Source organism: Hyperolius riggenbachi, chromosome 1, assembly GCF_040937935.1.
Source record: "Hyperolius riggenbachi isolate aHypRig1 chromosome 1, aHypRig1.pri, whole genome shotgun sequence".
Taxonomy (NCBI): domain Eukaryota; kingdom Metazoa; phylum Chordata; class Amphibia; order Anura; family Hyperoliidae; genus Hyperolius; species Hyperolius riggenbachi.
Genome location: NC_090646.1, coordinates 148,143,487 through 148,164,892, shown reverse-complemented (window position 1 = coordinate 148,164,892; position 21,406 = coordinate 148,143,487). Strand labels below are relative to the sequence as shown.

The 21,406-nt window shown below is 44.1% G+C and overlaps 1 protein-coding gene across 2 annotated transcripts in view; it reads right to left on the bottom strand.

Moving 5' to 3' along the window:
- ENPP6 (ectonucleotide pyrophosphatase/phosphodiesterase 6) overlaps positions 1-21,406 on the bottom strand; it is a 56,328-nt gene that overhangs the window by 21,053 nt on the left and 13,869 nt on the right. For both annotated transcript variants that reach the window (XM_068268906.1, XM_068268915.1), the window contains exons 2-4: positions 17,431-17,610; positions 16,198-16,309; positions 716-857 (exon numbers count right to left, since the gene is read on the bottom strand). In XM_068268906.1, the coding sequence (XP_068125007.1) occupies positions 716-857; positions 16,198-16,309; positions 17,431-17,610 (434 nt within the window). The remainder of the gene's footprint in view (positions 1-715; positions 858-16,197; positions 16,310-17,430; positions 17,611-21,406) is intronic.

Sequence of the window (21,406 nt, the reverse complement as noted above, 5' to 3'; positions counted from 1 at the left end):
CTCACCAGTTTAGGCAGCCAGGTGTGCCTCCAGTGTTAAGCAGGCCCCTCCCCGATATAGGTAGCAGATGTGCCTCTCCCTCCCACTCTCTGCAGAGTTGTGAGCAGAGCATAAATTAAGTTACTTACCTGCTCTTAGCTTCCAAGCATCCTCTCTAAGGCCACATCATTTTGCTCTTCATGTGACCTGCTGGCACCTACTGGCAGGGAGTCATGATGCAGCTGTAGCCATGGAGATGGGACGCTGGATGTGTGGCAGAAGAGAGGGAGATCGGCGCTGGAAGTTGAGAGCGGGTTAGTAACTTAATTTATGACCCGCTCGCAACTCTTAATATACTGTAGAAAGAGGAAGAGGAGAGAGGAAGGCTGAGTCCGGCCCTGCATTAGTGCTCCAGATTAATAGACTAAACAGGCCGAGAATAGCTCGTGGGCCGTACTTTGCCCATAAGTGTTGTAGAAGGATCTCATTTTCCACCCAGCATTATTAACAGAGCCCAAATTGGTGTGCCAATGTTGGGTTCTGAAAGATAAAGGATTGACTTTTTTTCAGCCTGCATTTAAAAGGCAACAGCTAGAATCTGAATAGTGGTTTGAATACAACGGCGACACCTAAATGGTCTAATTCTTTAGCTGCCAAGTATGAGGTAATATATGTGCTTTGTGCATGTTGCAACATCAATAACACATCTGTCTTTTCCTTTCCAGCAAATAATTACTCTGATTTGCTGGTCCAGGTTTTGCAGTACTTGGTCCACGACACTGCTGGCATTTTTTCTCTGTTCAGATGAAGGTCCATGGTGATGACCTTCTACATCCACCCGTTCATAATAGACAGCAGCCATATCTGCATCACCGTTACTGCAACATAAAATGAAGAACTAAAAATTATCTGCAAATCATGTTCATCCTGAAAATATAAACACCAGCACAATTCTGAAGAAGGCATTAATGAATGAAACACACTAATGCATGGGTAACTATAAGCAAGCAAGGGCATAACTGCAAGGAGGGAACTGCCACTTTGTGGTGACGAGGGCACAGAACAACTGCAGCATTCTTTATCAGTGGTGTTATAGATTGCCCAGCAAGCTCATGGTGAACCAGAACTCCTAGGAGTGTGTAAGGGGCTAAAACTGACCAAAAAGCCTCCTCACTAAAATGCTACGCAAAACAGAAATTCGCCTTCTATTGCGGGACACCTCACATGCTCACTCCGACCTGAATAATCACAAATGCTTTCTGTTTTAAAGGGAACCTGAGGTGTGAGGGATATGGAGGTTGTCATATTGATTTCCTTTTAAACAATGCCAGTTGCCTGGCTGTCCTCCTGATCCTGTGTCTCCAATACTTTAAGCCATAGACCCTGAACAAGCATATGCAGATCAGGTACTGGATTAGCCATATGCTTGTTCCAGGGTTTTGACTCAGACACTATGTATGCCGTAAGATCAACAGGACCATCAGGCAACTGGCATTCGATAAAATGACCGCGCTCAAAGACCAAGTTCAGAAAGAGAAAAGGTCACATATCACCGGAGTAGAGGAGGTTCCAAAATCAGTCCAATAGTAGGTAGTACTGATATCATCCGGACCGAGACTAGACTCTTTGCATGTATCAGCCAACACGTTATATGTAAATAAGAGAGAAGAACATAGCGTAACCAGCTGCAATTCTATTGACCACCACCACTTTCAGTGCGAACCCTCCATTCATGTTGTCACCAAGCGTGGGCACCCACCTGCCTTTCAGTTGTAGTGGCTCCGTGACCCTCCATTGCAGGGGGCGAGTGTGGTTATAACGGGGGGGCCCACGCTTGGTGACAACACAGAGTGAAGGGTTCGCACTGGAAGTGGTGGTGGTCAATAGAATTGGAGATGGCTACGCGATGTTCTTCTCTCTTATTTACATGTAACGTGTCGGCTCATATGTGCAAATAGTCTGGTCTCGGTCCGGATGATATCAGTACTACCTACTTTTGGGACTGATTGTGGAACCACCCCTACTCCGGTAATATGTGACCTGTTCTCTTTCTGAACTTGGTCTTTGAGCGTGGTCATTTTATAGAGTGACTTTATACATTATTTACAGATTTTGTTCTGATCAGCGCTCCACGCAGTTGATGTAATTCTCTGTCCATTAGCGCATCTTAATTTGCATTTGAGAGGCAACTGACATTGTTTACAAGGAAATAAATATGGCAATGTCTTTATCCTTTTCATCTTGGGTTCACTATAAGGCGGCAAAACTGTGGTTCACCGTGAGCTTGCTTGGTAATTGGTAACTCTGGGTGCTTTAAGTCTTACCACATAGAGCCATATTAATCCATGCCATGCACTGATGAGGACCAACCAGACCGAAAGTCTGTATGCCTGTTGTATAAGTTTGGCTCTGTACAATTAACAACCCAATAAAATCACAAGCTTGTCACTGTGTGTACATTTTCTATTAATAATGCCTCAATTGATCGAGTGGAGCAGTGCCGCTGCTGCCAGGCACTAACGGAACAAGCAGCACACACACAGGAGCTGCTCTACGCCCCCCTTTTCTACTGCCTCCAATCAGCAGCAGGAGGTGTGTTCATTGGAATTTGACCCAAGCTACAAGATGGCTGCCTGTCAGCGTCAGTGGCGCTCCCTTGTGTAAATAGATATGTTTTTTTACTTTATAATGTACATGCAGGGACAGACTTGTTGAATTTGCTGAATAGTACATTTATATATTTAGTTGAGCAGTGGTAAAAAAAGGGGATCTGTGAGTCCGTATGCACATTTTGCAGTGGGTCACCTCAAGCACTCTAGCTCCCTTAACCCCTCTAAGGGCTGCTTCACACTGAATGCTGTGATTGTGTTTGCAACTTTTTTTCAGGTAATAACAAGAATCACTTCTGAAATGCTGCTGGCAACTCTTTCGGAATCACAAGCACAGCGCATACATTCCACAATACATACTTAAAAGCAAAACCAAGAGGGATATGGAGGCTGACATATTTATTTCATTTTTTTTAAAATGCACATTGTCTGACTGCTCTGCTGTCCCTGTGCCTCTGATACTTTTAGCCAGGGACGGCGCTACCAGAGGCAAAGGGGACAATTGCCCCAAGGCCCCAGAGCTTGTAGGGCCCCCCAGTGGCTACAAGAGGAAAAACATTTTTTTCAAATCAACCTTATAGTTTTTGAGAAAATCGATTTTAAAGTTTCAAAGGAAAAAAAATACACATTTAAAAACCTGCCAACTTTAATGGTTAATAGCAAATTCACTTTAAATGCTGGAAACACTAAATTTGCAGGATGTGTTAAGGAGATCATTGGGAATAAGAGGAAAAAACAATTTTTCAAAAAAGACGTTATAGCTTTTGAGAAAATCGATTTTAAAGTTTCAAAGGAAAAAAGTATACTTTTAAATGCGGTAAATGTCACTTTTAGTAGCAAACCTAACGGTAGTGTAATTTTACATGCATTAAAAGAAAGAGCAATACATTTCCTGATGGGGTTTCCAGGGGGTCCATACGCAGCCGCAGCGCTTTGGCCAGGGATCGCTATACAGCCGCAATATGGCTGCATGAAGATCCCTGGCCTTTTTTCCTATTTTCACAATTTTTTTTTTTTATGTTTAGAGTGTGGGATTTAAAAAAAAAAAAAAAAATCATGTGGGGTCCCCCCTCCTGAAACTCTTTAATCCCTTGTCCCCCATGCAGGCTGGGGTAGCCAGAATGTGGAGTCCAACCGATTGGGGCTTCACACCCTGACTATACAAGCTGCAAAAAAATGTCCCTTGTTCTGCCTCTCCAGTCTAAGCACTACAATGTGATCTCTGTAACTCACGGTTGTGTTGAGATGTGTGTAATCGCAGCCTTAGGTAGATTGGCGGACAGTGACTCGATCCAAACGACACCTTGCAGATCGTGAAGAAGTTTATTCAAACTGTGCAGATCATACACCAATGAACAAATGGATAGGTCAAAAAATCATAGTGTGAGCAGCTAGCAGAAGCATGTAGCTGAGATGCAGGGTTGAGCTAGAATGAGCAGTGAGGGAGGAGACAAAGAGCCGAGAGGAGGGTAAGGGAAGAGAGAGGAGACACACTTGAAAAAAGCAAACTATGCATGTGTAACATGACACTCCCCGTCGAAATCTATGATTTCTAATAACAATAATAACTTAAGTTCAAGTTCAAATAATAGTTATTTTCCTGCTTGGAACACCTGCAACAAGAGAAACAGCAAAAAAGGAAACAGGAAAACATTACTACAATACTTGAAGTACTTTTTCAAGTGTAGACATGGACTTCAGAGGGGAAGGCAGCAACAGCACCAATCCTTCTTACCTCCCTTTAACACATTTGCTTTGAAGGTCTGTCTTCAGAGGGGAAGGCAGCAACAGCACCAATCCTTCTTACCTCCCTTTGTACTATGAAGTCAGAGTTAGGGGTCTTTCTGTTTAGGCAGAAGCAGTACCAGTTCATATATGGGTCTGAAGTAATGTCTTGCAGAACCTTCTTTCATTACTTTGACTTCTGCTTTCCGCACTTTGCCATCATTACTTGGAACAGTCTTTGTAACAAGACCGATAGGCCAATTGTTACGATGGGCGTCTTTTTCCTTGAGGAGAACAACGTCCCCGATTTGCAGGTCGGGTTTACTGACTTGCCCTTTTCTGCGACTTTGAAGGTTGCAAAGGTACTCCATCTTCCAACGGCTCCAAAATGCATCAGCAAGATGTTGAACCCTTTTCCATTGGTATTTGTAAACATTGGTACAATCAAAGGCCTGAGGTGGAATATTATCTACTCCGATCTTTTGAGTTAAAAGGGTGGCTGGAGTTAGCAATACTGGAGACTCTGGGTCAGAGGAAACGGGAACAAGAGGTCTCGCATTGATTATGGCAGACACCTCGGCAAGGAAGGTGACCAAGACTTCATGTGTGAGATGGGAAGATTCGTGGTCCAGCAGCATAGAGTCCAGGATTTTTCTCGAAATCCCGATCATGCGTTCCCAAGAGCCTCCCATATGCGAAGAATGAGGCGGGTTGAATTCCCATTTACACTTGTTGGTATTAAAGAAGTTCTCTATCTTCTCTGCTCCAGTAAAATTTGTCCCACAGTCAGATCTGAGTAACTTAACAGGTCCACGAATGGAAACAAATCTTCGGAAGGCATTAATGAAGCAAGAAGAGTCCATTGATTCTATAACTTCAATGTGTATGGCACGAATGCTCAAACAGGTGAATAGTACAGCCCAACGTTTATTATTAACAACTCCGCCACGAGTCTTACGTGCAACTATGCTCCAGGGGCCAAAGACGTCAATACCGACATTGGTGAAGGGTGGTTCGGTACTCAATCTGTCTGCTGGAAGCTCTGCCATCTGTTGATTGAGATGCTTTCCTCTTAGTCTTTGGCACTTGACACACTTATGAAGTATGGAGGATATACATCTTTTCATCCCGATTATCCAGAAACCAGCAGCCCTCACTGCTCCTTCTGTGAAGTGCCGGCCTTGGTGTTGAACTTGCTCGTGGTAATGTCTGACTATCAGAGCAGTAATGTGGTGACGGCCTGGAATGATGAGAGGATTTTGCTCTTTGCTAACCACATTAGACCTTGCAATGCGACCACCAACTCGAAGTAGTTTGTTTGGATCAATTGTTGGATTCAACTGGTATAGAGGGCTATCTTTGGATAGATTTAGTCCTTTTGACAAGTTGTGGATCTCTTGCGAATATACTTCATGTTGGACACATTGAATGATGACTCTTTCTGCTTGAGCAACCTCTGCAATGGTGGGAAGCCCTTTACAGATGTGCCACTTACGACACTCTTGATTAGTGTCATCTTTGCTTGCGAAGTGATGAGCAACGTGAATAAGACGTGCAGTCGCTCGTACAGCAGAAGACCACCTAGAAAAACGTTCAAATCGGTGAGGTTTCAGTCTTGTCTTTGCTTCCACGGAGGTGCTAAGTGTAACTGCACTGGCCTTGATTTCCTTATCACACTCTGGATGGATAAGTTCAAAGGTAGATTCTACAGGATTTGAGAAGAATTCTTCGTTCAAAAGTACTGGTGGATTTATCCATGATGTATTCAGAAAGGCGGCAGCAGGCACTGCGCGACTGCCTAGGTCAGCAGGGTTCTGGTCCGTGGGTACATAGTGCCATTGCTCTGGCGTTGAGAATTTCCTAATACGATCCACACGGTTGCCAACATACACATGAAACTGTCTTGTTCGATTGTGTAGATATCCTAGCACTATCTTGCTGTCTGTGTAAAAGTCAAATGAATCAATGTCAAAGTCTGTTTCGTGCTCAATAAGCTCAGCAATTTCAACAGCTAACATGGCTGCACAGAGTTCGAGCCTTGGAATGGTATGTGCAGGCTTTGGAGTTAACTTGGTTTTGCCCATGATGAATCCTACATCTATTTCACCGTTGGAGAGTACAACTCGAAGATAGGCTACTGCAGCTATGGCTTCCATGGATGCATCGGAAAAGACATGGATCTCCAGTCTGGTAGCATTCTTTAAGGACGCAGGAGTGTAAGAGCGTGGTATCTTAAACTGTTCCAACACCTGTAGGGACTTCTTCCAGGACTCCCACCTTTGTTCTTTTTCTTTGGGTAAAGGGGTATCCCAGTCGGTGTTCTCTGTCGTGAGTTGTCTGAGTAATATCTTACCCTGAATGGTAAAGGGTGCTATGAATCCCAAGGGATCGTAGATACTGTTCACTGCGGACAGTACTCCCCTTTTTGTGAAGGGCTTTTCGCAGGCTGATGTTTGAAATGTGAACATGTCTTGTTTCACATCCCACAGCAACCCAAGGCTGTGCTGTGTGAGGGAAAGGTCAGATTCTGGTTGGAATTCCTTAGCACTGGCAGCATGATCATCAGAAGGAAATGCTCCCATTACCTCATTGCTGTTGGAGATGATTTTATGTAATCTGAGGTTGGCAGTAGCGAGCATGTTCTGAGTCCTGGTGAGAAGGTCAATGGCCTCTTCTGCTGTTGGTAGAGACTTGAGACCGTCATCCACGTAGAAATTCCTTTCAACAAACTGACGAGCATCAGTTCCGAACTCTTGTTCGCCTTCTTGGGCAGTTTTTCTCAGTCCGTAAATGGCAACTGCGGGGGAAGGACTATTCCCAAAAACATGAACCTTCATCCGATAGTCAATGACCTCATCGTTGACATCATTGTTGCGATACCATCGGAATCTGAGGAAGTTTCTGTTATCTTCACGGACGATGAAACAATGAAACATTTGTTGAATATCTGCCATAATGGCAATTGGCTCTTGTCTAAAGCGGAGTAGGACTCCTAGGAGGTTGTTGTTCAGGTTAGGTCCAGAGAGAAGATTGTCATTGAGAGAAACGCCTTCGTAACGAGCATTCGAGTCAAAGACCACTCTAATCTGGTCAGGCTTGCGAGGATGGTAGACCCCAAAACACGGAAGGTACCAGCATTCTTCTCCTTGTGAAAGAGGGGGTGCAGGTTCAGCATGATCTCTCTCGAACACCTTCTGCATAAAGTCAACAAAATGTTTCTTCATTTGTGGTTTCCGGTTCAGGTTGCGCTCTAAAGAGTTGAACCGCAAATCTGCATGTTGTCTATTATTTGGCATTCTCTTCCTAGGAGTGCGGAATGGTAGCGGTGCCACCCAGCTGTTAGAATCATCTTGGTAGAACTCTTTACTCATGGTTCTCAAGAATTCTTTGTCTTCTATTGTGGCCGCTAACTCATTGTCTTTTGTGGTTACCTCAAACACTGTGTTACCAATGTTGTCATCTCGAAAGATAAATGCTTTGCCATCCTCTAGTAAGATGCTTTCTTGTCTACCTTTGGCACACAGCCTTTCTTTCACATGATAGTGATGTTGTTGTCGTGGAAAGTAAGTAGTACGTCCATTGGGCAGGATGTGTGTTTTAAAGGAAGAAATCGAGAGATGTTTCTTGGCATTGCTAACGCAGACGTTGCCTATAATGACCCAGCCTAGATCCAGACGTTGGGCATAAGGTGCATCATTTGGACTGTCGATTTGATCGCGGACCTTGTGAACCCTTAGGATGTCTCTCCCGAGTAGCAATAGGATATCAGCATTTTCATCTAAGGCTGGTATTTGATCAGCTATGTCCTTCAAGTGATCATGGTGCAAGGCAGCTTCAGGAGTGGGAATCTCATCCTTGTTGGTTGGGATCTGATTACACTCGAGGATGGTAGGCAAGGGTATTTCCAAGTTGCTATTGAGAGGAGTAACTACAAGGTCACTGGCTCTTCTACCCAAGACTTCTGTAATTCCTGCACAAGTACCTAGGGTATAAGGTAGAGCTTCTCCTGCAATGCCTAAGAGATCAAAGAACCTTGTACTTGCAAGAGATCGGTTGCTCTGATCGTCAAGAATGGTGTATAGTCTTATGGCTCTTTCAGGTTGGCCCTTTGTGTATACATGAACCAAGCATATCTTAGCACAGGATTTCTCACAAAGTCCTTCTCCACAGACTTCAGTGCATGTTGAGGACACTGGGGTGGAGGTAGCTGTTTGTTCAGCATGCTCCCCGCCATGCTTTGCCCTGGGGGGAATGTCTGTGGATGCCAGAGTAGTGCTGTTTTGGTACAGATGAAGGGCTTGTACGTGGTTATCACTACCACAATCCTTGCATTTAATGATGGCCTTACAGTCCTTTGCAAGGTGTTCCGTGGAGGCACAGCATCTGAAACAAACTCCAAATTCCTTTAAAAGTTCCTTACGTTCCTGTAGAGGTTTCCTTCTGAAACTGATGCACTTCTTAAGTGAATGTGGCTTCTTATGTATGGGGCATTGCCGATTCGGATCCTCAAGTTTCTTGTTTTGTCCAGTCAGTTGAAGAACTGTAGCAGGAGCAGGTTGAACATCTGTCCTTTTTACTGACACTGGGCCCCTGCGGTCTCTGTGGGTTGTGTGTGTGTTTGCAAGTCCTGGAGATGGTGGACTGAGAGGATTACAGTCACCGTAGAAGAAACTTGGATCATTCTTAGTATCTGCAATTCCCTTTATGAAGTTACAGAAGTAGGAGAAGGGTGGAAAGGCAACGTCATACTTTTTCTTGTAAGTAGATCCCTGACTAACCCATTTTTCTTGGATGCCATAAGGTAGCTTAAGGACAATAGGGTTGATGCCACGAGGGGTGTCAAGGTATCTAAGCCCAGGTAGGCGGGTGTCAGCTTTAGCTAGTTGGAGCTCTAGTAGAAGATCACTGAGTTCTTGAAACTTTAGATTGTCTTTAGCTGTAATCCTTGGAAAACTTTGCAACCTTTTGAGTAAGGCATCTTCGATGGCTTCAGAACTGCCAAAGCTGCGTTCAAGTCTGTCCCATGCAGCGTCGAGACCTGTCGCAGGATTGGAAGTGTAAACTGTTTTAAGTCTCTTGATACGTTCAGCAGACTGGGGACCTAGCCACCTGATGAGTAGGTCCAGTTCCTCTGCAGCAGTGATATCTAACTCGCTGATTGTGGCCTTAAAGGTGTATTTCCAGCCTCTGTAATTTTCCGGTTTATCATCAAACATGGTGAGGCCCGTTCTAGTGAGTTCTCTGCGAAGGATGTACTTGGCAAACTGTGACATGTCTGTGTTTTCAGACTTTGGGAATACAACTGCAGGCGGAACAGGGTTGGTTGTAATGGCAGGTACAGTGATGTTGAGTGACTTGGGAACATAAGATGGTGCCAAGGCATTTAACACCGGAGCTGGTGTACAATCCAAGGGTGTGTTGGTTTGCAGCTGTAAATTAGTGGGTTGGTTAGTAGGTGACAGGTCGATGGGATAGTGAGGTGGAAGGCCTTTTCTATCCATACGTTTCTGTCATTTGAGTAGGAGCAGAAAACGTAGAGAGAACGCCTTGGTTAAGTGCTTTGGCTGCTATGACAGAGCTATGTTTTGACGAGGTCTGTGATGAAATTGATGCATAGGATTTAACAGAGTGATTGCTACCGACATCTCTTTCATTGTCACTTACAGCTTGCTCTAAGACTCTTAGTCTTGCCACGTCTTTGGCGTGCTCACATTGTTTTTCCAAAACTTCCATCTGTGCATTTTTCCATGCAGCCTCAGCTTCCATCTCTGCCTTCTTCTGCGCAGCCTCAGCTTCCATCTGTGCAGCTAAAGCTTCCATCTCTGCCTTCTTCTGCGCAGCCTCAGCTTCCATCTGTGCAGCTAAAGCTTCCATCTCTGCCTTCTTCTGTGCAGCTAAAGCTTCCATCTGTGCCTTTTTTTGGGCAAAGGCTGCCTGGATTTTAGAAGCTTCAGCATCAGCGCGGGCTTTGATGAGTTGTTGGCTGAGAGTAGAAGATGTCGATCTTACAGATTTGGAAGATCGTGTGGATTTTGAAGATCGTGTGGAGCGCTTAGAAGTTGTGGAGAGATGGGATCTGGATTCATAGAGACGTGCAATTTTTACATCTGTTTTTGCCCTTGTTTGCATTACTAAATCATCTCTTTCAAGATTGAGCTCATTCAATTCCCTTAGTTCTTGTAAGGAATTTTCTGTGTTGTAACGCTTTAACCTCCTTGGCGGTAATCCCGAGCTGAGCTCGGGGTATGCCGCCGGAGGTCGCCGCTCAGGCCCTGCTGGGCCGATTTCAATTCTGTAAAAAGCAGCACACGCAGCCGGCACTTTGCCAGCCGCGTGTGCTGCCCGATCGCCGCCGCTCCGCGGCGATCCGCCGCGTGCAGCGGCGAAAGAGGGTCCCCCCAGCCGCCCGAGCCCAGCGCAGCCGGAACAAACAGTTCCGGCCGGCGCTAGGGGCTGGATCGGGCGGCTCTGACGTCAGGACGTCGACTGACGTCCATGACGTCACTCCGCTCGTCGCCATGGCGACGAGGAAAGCGAAACAAGATAGGCCGCTCATTGCGGCCTATCTTGTTACTTTCGATTGCCGGAGGCGATCGAAAGTACGCTTCCGGAGCGCCCTCTAGTGGGCTTTCATGCAGCCAACTTTCAGTTGGCTGCATGAAATTTTTTTTTTTTTATTCAAAAAAAAACCACATTGCAGCCTCCCTGGCAAAATAATTAAACCGCCAGGGAGAAGAGATCAGCATATTTGTCAGACAGTCTTTGATAGTTCTCATAAGCAGTATTCAATTGCTTAACAGCGCCCTCTAGGTGCAATACCTCATGAGTTGGTTGAGACAGAGCTGACATACATTCAATTGTCTTAGACCATAAGTGGCTTATGTTACACAGCAGCTCCTCCTTGTCAGCCTCATAGTTCTCTTGAACTTTCCAAGTTGGTTTCACTGAACGTTTTAGCTTTATGTGGCTTTGAGGATCTGTGTCCTGAGCTGTAAGAAGTTCAGGCTCTTGCTGTGCATTAGGCTCTTCAGCTTGTACATTGCTTTGCTGGTGCATTGTGATGTTAGGCAGAGGGTAGAGTCACAAGGTGGTGTTTGCATAGAAATGTATCAATCTTCTGGCTCAGGGAGCTGGTTTCCTAGGCAACCAGTGGGAGGGGGAGCAAGAGTCCAGTTTAGCAATGGCTTTGCAAAGTTAACTTTGAATGCATATAGAACTTAGATTCACTTTCAGACAGAATTAATGCAGACAGTCTATTCTAGGAGCACATTAATGACAGTTGCATGAACAGTTTCTTCATTAATCTATGCAGCAAACTGATGAATCTTATGCTGAGATTTGCTGGTTGGCTGGAGTATGCAGGCTTTGCACATATATTCTACTATATTCCAGTGTCCATATACATCTCACTACACATGCAAGCTGGCTAGAATCCTCAAAAAGATGTTTAGCTGATCTTTTAAGATCCTTTCACAGATTTTTTGACTGTTCTGCCTCTCCAGTCTAAGCACTACAATGTGATCTCTGTAACTCACGGTTGTGTTGAGATGTGTGTAATCGCAGCCTTAGGTAGATTGGCGGACAGTGACTCGATCCAAACGACACCTTGCAGATCGTGAAGAAGTTTATTCAAACTGTGCAGATCATACACCGATGAACAAATGGATAGGTCAAAAAATCATAGTGTGAGCAGCTAGCAGAAGCATGTAGCTGAGATGCAGGGTTGAGCTAGAATGAGCAGTGAGGAAGGAGACAAAGAGCCGAGAGGAGGGTAAGGGAAGAGAGAGGAGACACACTTGAAAAAAGCAAACTATGCATGTGTAACATGACATCCCTTAATGCCGATTTATGTTCTGGGGTATCTGTTGGGGGGGCCCCCAGGTTTATTTTGCCCTGGGGCCCCATTGTTGCTTAAACCGGCCCTGCTTTTAGCCACAGTCCCTGAACAAGCATGCAGATCAGATGTCTCAAGTCTGACTGGATTAGCTGCATGCTTGTTTCAGGTGTTTGGTTCAGCCACTACTGACCGGAAAGATCAGCAGGACTGGCAGCCAACTGGTATTGGTTACAAGGAAATAAGTAGGGCAGCCTCCATATGTTTCACCTAGGGTTCCTTTTGAAAGCAGGATTACATTTGTTTGTATTCATTTTCTGTAAAATGTATATAAATTGTACAAACCTGGTGTTTTGAATATTTTCAGTTATTTGTGTACAGCTAAGCTTTATTTAGGTAATATATAACCAACAGCGCAGCCATGACAGTAAATGTATAAAGCTGAGCCACAAAAGTCAGAGAGAGATTACCTTTGTCCCCACAATCTGATTACATTTTAACTATAGACCTGAGCTGTAGATATGTATTTCTGCCTATCTCAGCAGAGAACCAATCACTGGCCAAAGTCTCATGAAGGAGTCTAGTATTGTCTTCATAACCCTCCTGGTGATGTAAATTGCTCCCCCTTTTACAGCTCAGTCTTTTATAGACATAACAGGTTAGCCTTATGAGAAACAAACCAATGTGTCTGAGGAGAGCCGAACACCTAGAAGGACGAGTAACTTCAGCTGGGGACAGTGCGGAAATGACAGACTTACTGAGCACCCACACAAGGCGCTAAGGTATGCAGAGCCTTCCCTCTGCATAGGTCTGCATCTAACCTGAAGTGAATTTCCCATTTCAGCTTTGCTTTTACTCCTCCTTGTTTGCACCAAGCTTGTCTACACCACACACAGTTGCACTAGACATTATTTTATGTCACTTCAGAGGGAAGATTACCTCCTGTGACGTGCCCTCTTTCCCCGATATTAAGACATCCCCCAAAAGTAAGCCCCAGCAGGATTTTCAAACATGCTTGAAATATAAGCCCTTCCCTGAAAGTAAGCCCTAGCAGCCGTAAGGGGAAAAAATATGGCAACTTGTGTTATTACTGGAGCCGATGGACTCATGGGCAGGACCAAGGTTCCATCATTGGGCCAGTCGAAGCACTCGCTGCTACTCAGCGAGTACAGTGATTGGCCCAGTAACAGAGCCATGGTCCCACCTGTGAGCCCATCAGCTCCAGTAAAAACACAGTACTTCTTCCACATAGGCTGAAGCTTGGGGACACAGGAGCATGGAGATGGGGAAAAGAGGATACAGGGGGACATCGGAGAACACCAGAAGGACATAGGCAGTCACAGAAGTACAAAGCATAGAGGAGGACACAGGTACAGAAGAGGACACTAAATATACAAGGGAGGGACAGGTGCACACAAGAGGTAGATCCAGCAGAGGAAGAGGCAGCATATAAACATAAGACATCCCCTAAAAATAAGCCCTAGCACATCTTTTGGTGGAAAAATTAATATAAGACACTGTCTTATTTTTGGGTAAACATGGTACACCAACAAATAGTCCCCTTCTTACATACTGATGCAATACAGATGTTTTTCCATTGGTATATCTGGAGAGAGAGAGAGAGAGAGAGAGAGAGAGAGAGAGAGAGAGAGAGAGAGAGAGAGAGAGAGAGAGAGAGAGAGAGAGAGAGAGAGAGAGAGAGAGAGACACTCCTTCCCATACTATGCTTTCCTATGGAGACGCCGTATATCTACGCCCGCGGAAGGACTGTTCCCATTCCAGGGGCATGGATATATGGTTAGTAGGGAGATCGGTGAATGGAAACGCAGTTCCCATTCATTGATCTGAGTCCCCATGTCAATGATCGCTGGCATCCATGGCCGGATTTCTGGCAAGGCCTCATAGGCCATGGCATAGGGCACCAGATAAACAAGGGCGGCCTTTAGGCAGTGGGCTTTATGTGCAGCTTAAGTGTCCAAACAAATGAAAGGGGTCAGACTAACTGCATTATTAGTACCAGCTGGCACCTGCAGTTGCACTCAGTTAACCAAGCATGCGCGAACAGTGTGAGATTAGCAAAATGCCAGACCCGGTCCAATGACATAGCAGCAGTTGTGTGCAGTTACAGAGGGCTGGGTCAGGCACGCACGTGGTCTGGGGGATGAAAGGACCAGGGGCAGCACCAGAAAATAGTACAGAATACAGAAGGTATCCTATCACAGTCCTCATTTCTTAATTATTGATTGGCCAGTGCTGTTGCCATGGAGACTGCAGTGGGTGCAGGACTCATTTTTACGTGTCGGACATCCATTGTCCAATTGTGAGCCACTTTAACTGTGTGGGTGTGGTGGACGACTCCCACCACGCTCATCACCTGTAGATAGTTGTTTGATTGACCAGTTCCCCCATGTGATATGATTGATTCACTTTACATTGCCATGGAGACCTTGGCACTAACCGCAATAGTGGACACCGGTGGCCCAAAAATTTGGGGGAGGGAGGGGGGTGTGGAGAGAGGTGGTAGGATACTGTTTGGTTAGGGGCGGCTGGTAATAGTGGGCCTTGGGTGGTAAGAAGTTCAAATCTGGCCCTGCCGGCATCAATGAGATGCCTGCATCATTGTAACACAATGAAGTAACACGTCCACGCATTACTTTGGGTTCACGTACTTATGGTACGCTAACAGGAAAAAATGCGCAAGGACATCTTGTGGCCAAATAGTAAAATTACGCATACATACATTTTAATAAAAAGATAGACATTTAAAATGAACTCCTTCCCTCCCACACTCTTCCATAATAACCAAATAATTTTTTTGCATTAAAAAAAAAGGGACTAAATAAAAAAAAAAACATAAATAGTTACTTTAGGGACTGAACATTTTTTAACATGTACGTCAAGAGCCTATATTACTGTTAAGTTTTAAATGATAGGCTTGTAATAAGTGATGGACACAAAATTGAAAAAATGCACGTTTAATTCCAAATAATATATTGGCGCCATACATTGTACTAGGGAAATATTAGAAACGTTGCAATAACCGGGACAAATAGGCAAATAAAATGTGTGGCTTTATCCACTGTAGAATGTTTTATTTTAAAACTGAGAAATAATTATTTTTTTTCCATTTATTATTTGTATTAAAATGCATTTAGAATAAAATAATTCTTAGCATAATGTACCATTCAAAGAAAGCCTAATTGGTGGTGAAAAAAAAACAAGATATAGATGATTTAATTGTGATTAGTAGTGATTACCGTAAGTTACTGGCAAAAGAAAGGGAGGGGCGCTACAAGGTGAAAATTGCTCTGGTTCTAAAGGGGAAAAACCCCTCAGTGGTCAATTGGTTAAAGTGGATCCGAGGTGAACTTTTACTCATTGCATAATTGTGTTCCTTTCATATAGTTTATAGGGCTTTCCTCAAGCCAAATACTTTTTTGTTTTTGTTTTAATACACTAATTCCCTATAAACTAAATAAACCACGCCCACAGGTTTTCAGAGAGCCTTGGCAGTAGCAAGGGCTCATAGGAGCTCAGTCTGGGCAGGGGGAGGAGGAGATGTTACTAGCCATTGATTTCAGAGGCAGAGGGGAGGAGGGGGGATTATGTTTTTATCACAGTCTGAGTGCTGATGGTGCAGATAAGCCTGCCTCTGTGTTATGTTTACAAACAACATGGCTGCTGTCATTGTATCACAGGAAGAAATAATCATTTTCTATTAAATCTGTTTGCAGCTAGATTTGCTGTGTAAACTATCTAAACTTTAGATAAGATATATAGATAAGTTACTTGTTATAGTACGTTTTTCATCTCGGATCCGCTTTAAGTAAAAAGAATCCAGTGATGTAATTTTTCTCTCTTTTGAAAAGGCATGCTAATAAAAAAAAAAAACACAAAATGCAAATGCACCAAACACACTAATGAAAAATGCAAAAGCAGAGAAAAGTGCACAAAAGGCATGTGTCAGAATACACATGCTTAGCTTATTTTTTTACATAGAACTTTAAAACCAAATAATATACAGTACATATTATTTGTAGAAGACATTACCTCAAAGACTGAACGGCATCATTCACAGCTCTTGTGAAATTAGCATCAGAAGGGAAGTTGTAATATTCACGGCAATAATGAGGTCTAACGCCAAGAATTTCAACTTCGCAACCTAACAAGAAATACATGTATATATATTACTATTCAATAAACTTCACTGGAATAGAGAGCCGCTTAAGATAGAGCGTGGAAGGTTTATTAGAGGTTTCTGTTGCTGTCTGTACCCTGTTTAGCAGATTTGTTGTCTCTTTCAGCCCTAAAAAACAGAACAGGAAGTTAGAGGAAGCCTTCCCTAAGGAAGAGGAGGGCTCACACTATGCGTTGCCGCATGTGAACGCGTTGCCGCATGTGAATTGTATGAGCAAGTTCACATTTCTGCATTGTAACGGATCAAGGTTAGCCTAACACACATTTCACAGCGCATTTTTGGAAAACTTGTGTGCAAATGTAGATGTTATGTAGCAATTGCTCATGCTAGGAAAATAAAGTGTACGTTTTAATGTGCAGAGTGTGCATTGCATCCTCATTGCATCGCTGGTGTTAAGCAACACACTGAGTGTGAACTTAGTCGAAGTCTCACCTTTGGTAGTGTTCAGTAGAATAGACGACCTAGGAGGAGATTAAAGGGAACCTAAACTGAGAAGGATATGGATTTTCATACGTGTACATTACTTTTCATGGCATGAAGGTTGGTATGGTAACATGCTCATAAACACACATTATCTAAAAGCGCCCTGTAGAAGTGAGTTTGGATACCATGGTCAGTTACAACGCTGAGATGTGAACATGCCTATGCAATGGTATGCAAAACAAAATAAATTATTTCCTTTCTCATACCCAGTTTAAGGGATTTGCTTGCTCCTTTATAGTGCAAGCTCCAAGGACTGGTGTGACCCCTGCCAGCGAGTTTTCTTGGCTTCACTGTTAGACTCACATAGAATAGGCCCAGCGAGCTATTCTGGGCTTTCTTAGAACTCAGGAACTGGATAAAATGATCACAATGATCATGTGACAGCACTCTAAAGAAGCAGACATCTGATTCATGAGAATGGGCCCGGTGAGCTATTCTGGGCTTTCTCAGAACTTGGGGGGGGGGGGGGGGCAAGAATGATCATGTGCCTGAGCAGATGTTCCATTCAGGAGCATGGACATAGTGTAAACAATCCTTCGGCAGAGCCTTTCTTCTTGCAGATTTAATACATTTGGCCAGTAGGTTAGAATAATGTCACTTACCTGGCCAATAGTACATATATACTTTTCTTTTTGCCTTTTGCATAGTGACCCAGAGTGGTTCTGATCCATTCCACCATAATGGAAACAGACTCTCCTTATTGGTACCAATATCAAACGAGGTGTTTGTCTTTGGATCCCACATGTAGTTCCCAGTCATTTGATGGACGTCACAGTGCCGACCTGCAGAGAAACACATACTTAGATTGTAGTATAGCAATAGTTATAGACCAGCTAATCAAATTAATGTGGCTTGATGTAGAGTTTTGAGAACATTTGGTGGTTTGTAGCAAAAGGTTTGCAGCATCTTCTACCCTCATAAAGCACTCTAAGTTTCCAAGTGTTGTATTTTTATTCCTTCCCAGCCTTGTTGTCCTTCACATTCGCAATTATGAGAGGTCCTGCCTACTCCATGATCAAAAAAATAGAACAACCCTAACCAAATGAACTTCATCTATTGTGAGGATTGAATGAGCATTATTACAGCATGAAGACAATACAGGGAGATGAGAATGCTTGGAAATTCCACAAACCAAGCTATGCTTGCTTATGATATAACATCTTGTGCATTCTCTTTACTTCTCACTAGTCTGCAATACTGAACACTGGTAAAAATACTCCTTCTGGTCTGTTGAATTGATCAATCAGAATTCTCTGTAGGGAGGATTCTGATTGGTCTGAGTAGAGCTGAGGTTTCATATTGGTACAGTAGTTATGACCAATGAAAATCTTCCCCTCAGTAAGGCATCTCATTTGTTCAGATCATTAGACTAAAGCTCAACACACACCATACAATCTTGGTTGTTCAATCTTACCACTTTCATGTAGTATAAAAGCTTATCCAAATAATCATTCAAGGTATTTTCAATCTGTTGGCCCTTATACTACATAGATTTGGTAAATCTGTACAACCAAGATTGTATGGTGTGTGTTGAGCCTTATGGGGATTCCTGGTGGTAAATTTACAAATGCTTAAAGAACACATCCGAGCTCTATTAAAATCCACCTCCCTGGGACTTCCTCCATCCCCTGCCAGCCGTCCTCTGCCCTTGCCGCAGCTCCACTCACCGCCGGTGGCATGGGGTCCCCTCCAGCACAGAGTGTCCACTGCATTTGCTCGAGCGGCAATCAGAGTCGCACTGACATCCAGAGCTGGGACAAGGTCCTTCAGCACGCCAAAGTGCACCCCTCCATCCCTCCCACCCCAGCCGTCACACACTGATTGCTATTAGACTAAGAGGTGCCCCAGGGCTCCAAACACCGTAATCTCTACTTATCTGGCTTGCAGTCACTGCCATGTGCCCCCTTTTCTTATTTCTCTCTGCTTCAATACATTAGGGGAATAATAGCTGAGCGAGTTGTGTGCCCCCCTCCTACACTGCGCCCTGAGGCTGGAGCCTCTCTCGCCTCTGCCCGGCCCTGCTGACATCATCTGGACAGTACTGCGCAGGTGCAGTAGTTCTGCACCTGTGCGGTACAGTCCAGATGACGTCAGCACAAACAGTGAGCCGCATACTGGAGTGCAGGAGAAGCCGACCTGGCAAGGTCGACATCTCCACCGGAGGGGACCAGGAGCCACCAGAGCTGTGGCGAAGGTAAAAGGACGGATGCAGAGGGCTGGAGGAAGCCCCAGGTAAGTGATTTTTTTTTAAAGTGCTCTGACCTTCCCTTTAAAGAGAAACCATGACCAAGAATTGAACTTCATCCCAATCATTAGCTGATATCCCCTTTTACATGAGAAATCTATTCCTTTTCACAACCGGATCATCAGGGGGCTCTTTATGGAGGATACTGTGGTGAAACCCCTTCAACAGGAAACTGTGAGGACCATGGTCCTGGCAGTTTTCTGTCTGTGAACCTCGTTGCATTGTGGGAAATAGCTGTTTACAGCTGTTTCAACTGCCAAAAAAGCAAGCAGCATCTCCTGTCACTGCCATCACCTGCCAGCAGTAAAAATGTCACCATGTGATACATATCAAAATGTAAATGAGAGAGAGATAAGATTTTACAATGGGTAAACACTGACTACATCATTTATATATAATTATTGTAAAAATGAAGCACATTTTTTTATTAACCTGAATCTGTTCTTAAGTCGGAACACTGTGCTATCTTTGTCCCCTGTACCTCCTCTGTGCGCCTCCCCCCCCCCCCCCCCCCCCTCACGACCCCTCCCATGTCACTTCTGCCCTCTGTACCTGCTTATACAAGTTTAAAAGTCCAATCTGAAAAATGTTTTTGACTTGTTCCCATGGAAACACAGAATCCATGCGTTCGTAAGTTGGGGACTACCTGTATGGGGTTCTTAAAAGGGAACCTGAACAAAGTAAGATTATATAAAATAAACAATGATGTACCTGCAAATTAATATTACACACTTACCTCGCCAGTACTGTAGTTCCTCTCAGAAAATCATTACTTTCTTCTAACAATGATTCCTCCCAGTTCCACCTAGATCTAGTTGTACTTGTCTCTGCTTTTTCACTATATCACTATATCAGTTGCTGTCAGTTATAACTGAAAGGACAACTAATGTACAAAGTAATGTCCATGTTTCCCAAATGGCTCAAGCACTATTACAGGTTAACAGAGTGCTCACCCGGAAGCTTTTACGGGGTCATCAACATTTGAAATGGAGGATGGAGAATTCTATCAATTACAGTGGCCAAACAGCACGAGTTTGACTATCAGGAGACAGTTGACGATTAGGCTACGTGGAAGGTATGTATGACGTGTGTATGTTTATTTTGACTTATTTTCCATTTCAAGTTCGCCTTAAAGTCTTATGCTGGGCATAGACGGTAAGATAGTTGCGCCGGATCGAGCCGCTGGCTTGATCCCGGCGCATCCCCGCTCGTCCCCGCCGGAGCCTGGATCGATCACCCCTCGTCCCCGCAGGCGCTCCTTATCTTCCGCTCGATTCCCCGCTATTGTCCGCCAGCGGGGATCGAGCGGGGAATCTATCTGCGGGTCATCGGACCTGTTGGATATTATCAATCAAGTCCTGTTTATCCACTGTGAAAATGGCCATTATCCCACTCACAGCTTCCTGTTCATCAAACTGTAAAACTGTAATATCGTCCACTTGAGCCATAGGGAAATATGGACATTACCTCGTACATCAGTTGTCCTTTCAGTTATAACTGACAGCAACTGATATATTTCAGTTCTGACAACAATGACAAAATCTTGTGAGATCTGGAAGGAATCCCGGTTAGAAGAAAATGTTGAGCTTCTACAAGGAACCGACAGCGAGGTAAGTATGTAATGTTCATTTGCAGGTACATCATTTGTTTATTTTAATTAATTTTACTCAGTTCAGGTTCACTTTTTAGATAGCTCAGCAAAAGCATTAGTAAAGAAAAAGTACCGCCCTTCTCCGGCCAATTCTAAATGGGTTGCAGGCTAGCAGGGCGAGGAACACACATTTGCGGTTTTCGTCCCTGCTGCCCACCCTGGTTGATCACCTGGTTTGCTGAAATCTCTGGAACAGCAGGTACCACAACAAAGGAACAAAGTAGGCTGGCTTTGGTCATGCTTCAAAACTGGTTGAAAGCAATAGAATTCATAAAGTAACTTTTGCTTGATGTGGTTCTCATTCATTAGCTGCACTCCTATAGGCACAATACAGACATGGCACCCATGTTGTGCAGACAAAAGACTTGTCATGTGTATCCAACTGACCTTACTTGCAAAGCTATTGTGGGAAGACTGACAGCCTTTTGATACATTGGCGGAACAGACTGACATACAATTGGAAAACAATGCTTAGCCCTGGTTTTCTCATGTATAGTATTTTCATTGCCACCTCTAGAGAACTGCAGAGTAGATTGTTCACATAACTCCACTTATTTATAGTATTGATTTGGGAACAGAAGGAGTCACACACATACACATGCGTTCACAGAGACAAACAGAGACACACAGGCACACACTTGTGAGAAACTCACTCTAGTCATAGTGTTGACATTGTTGGCTG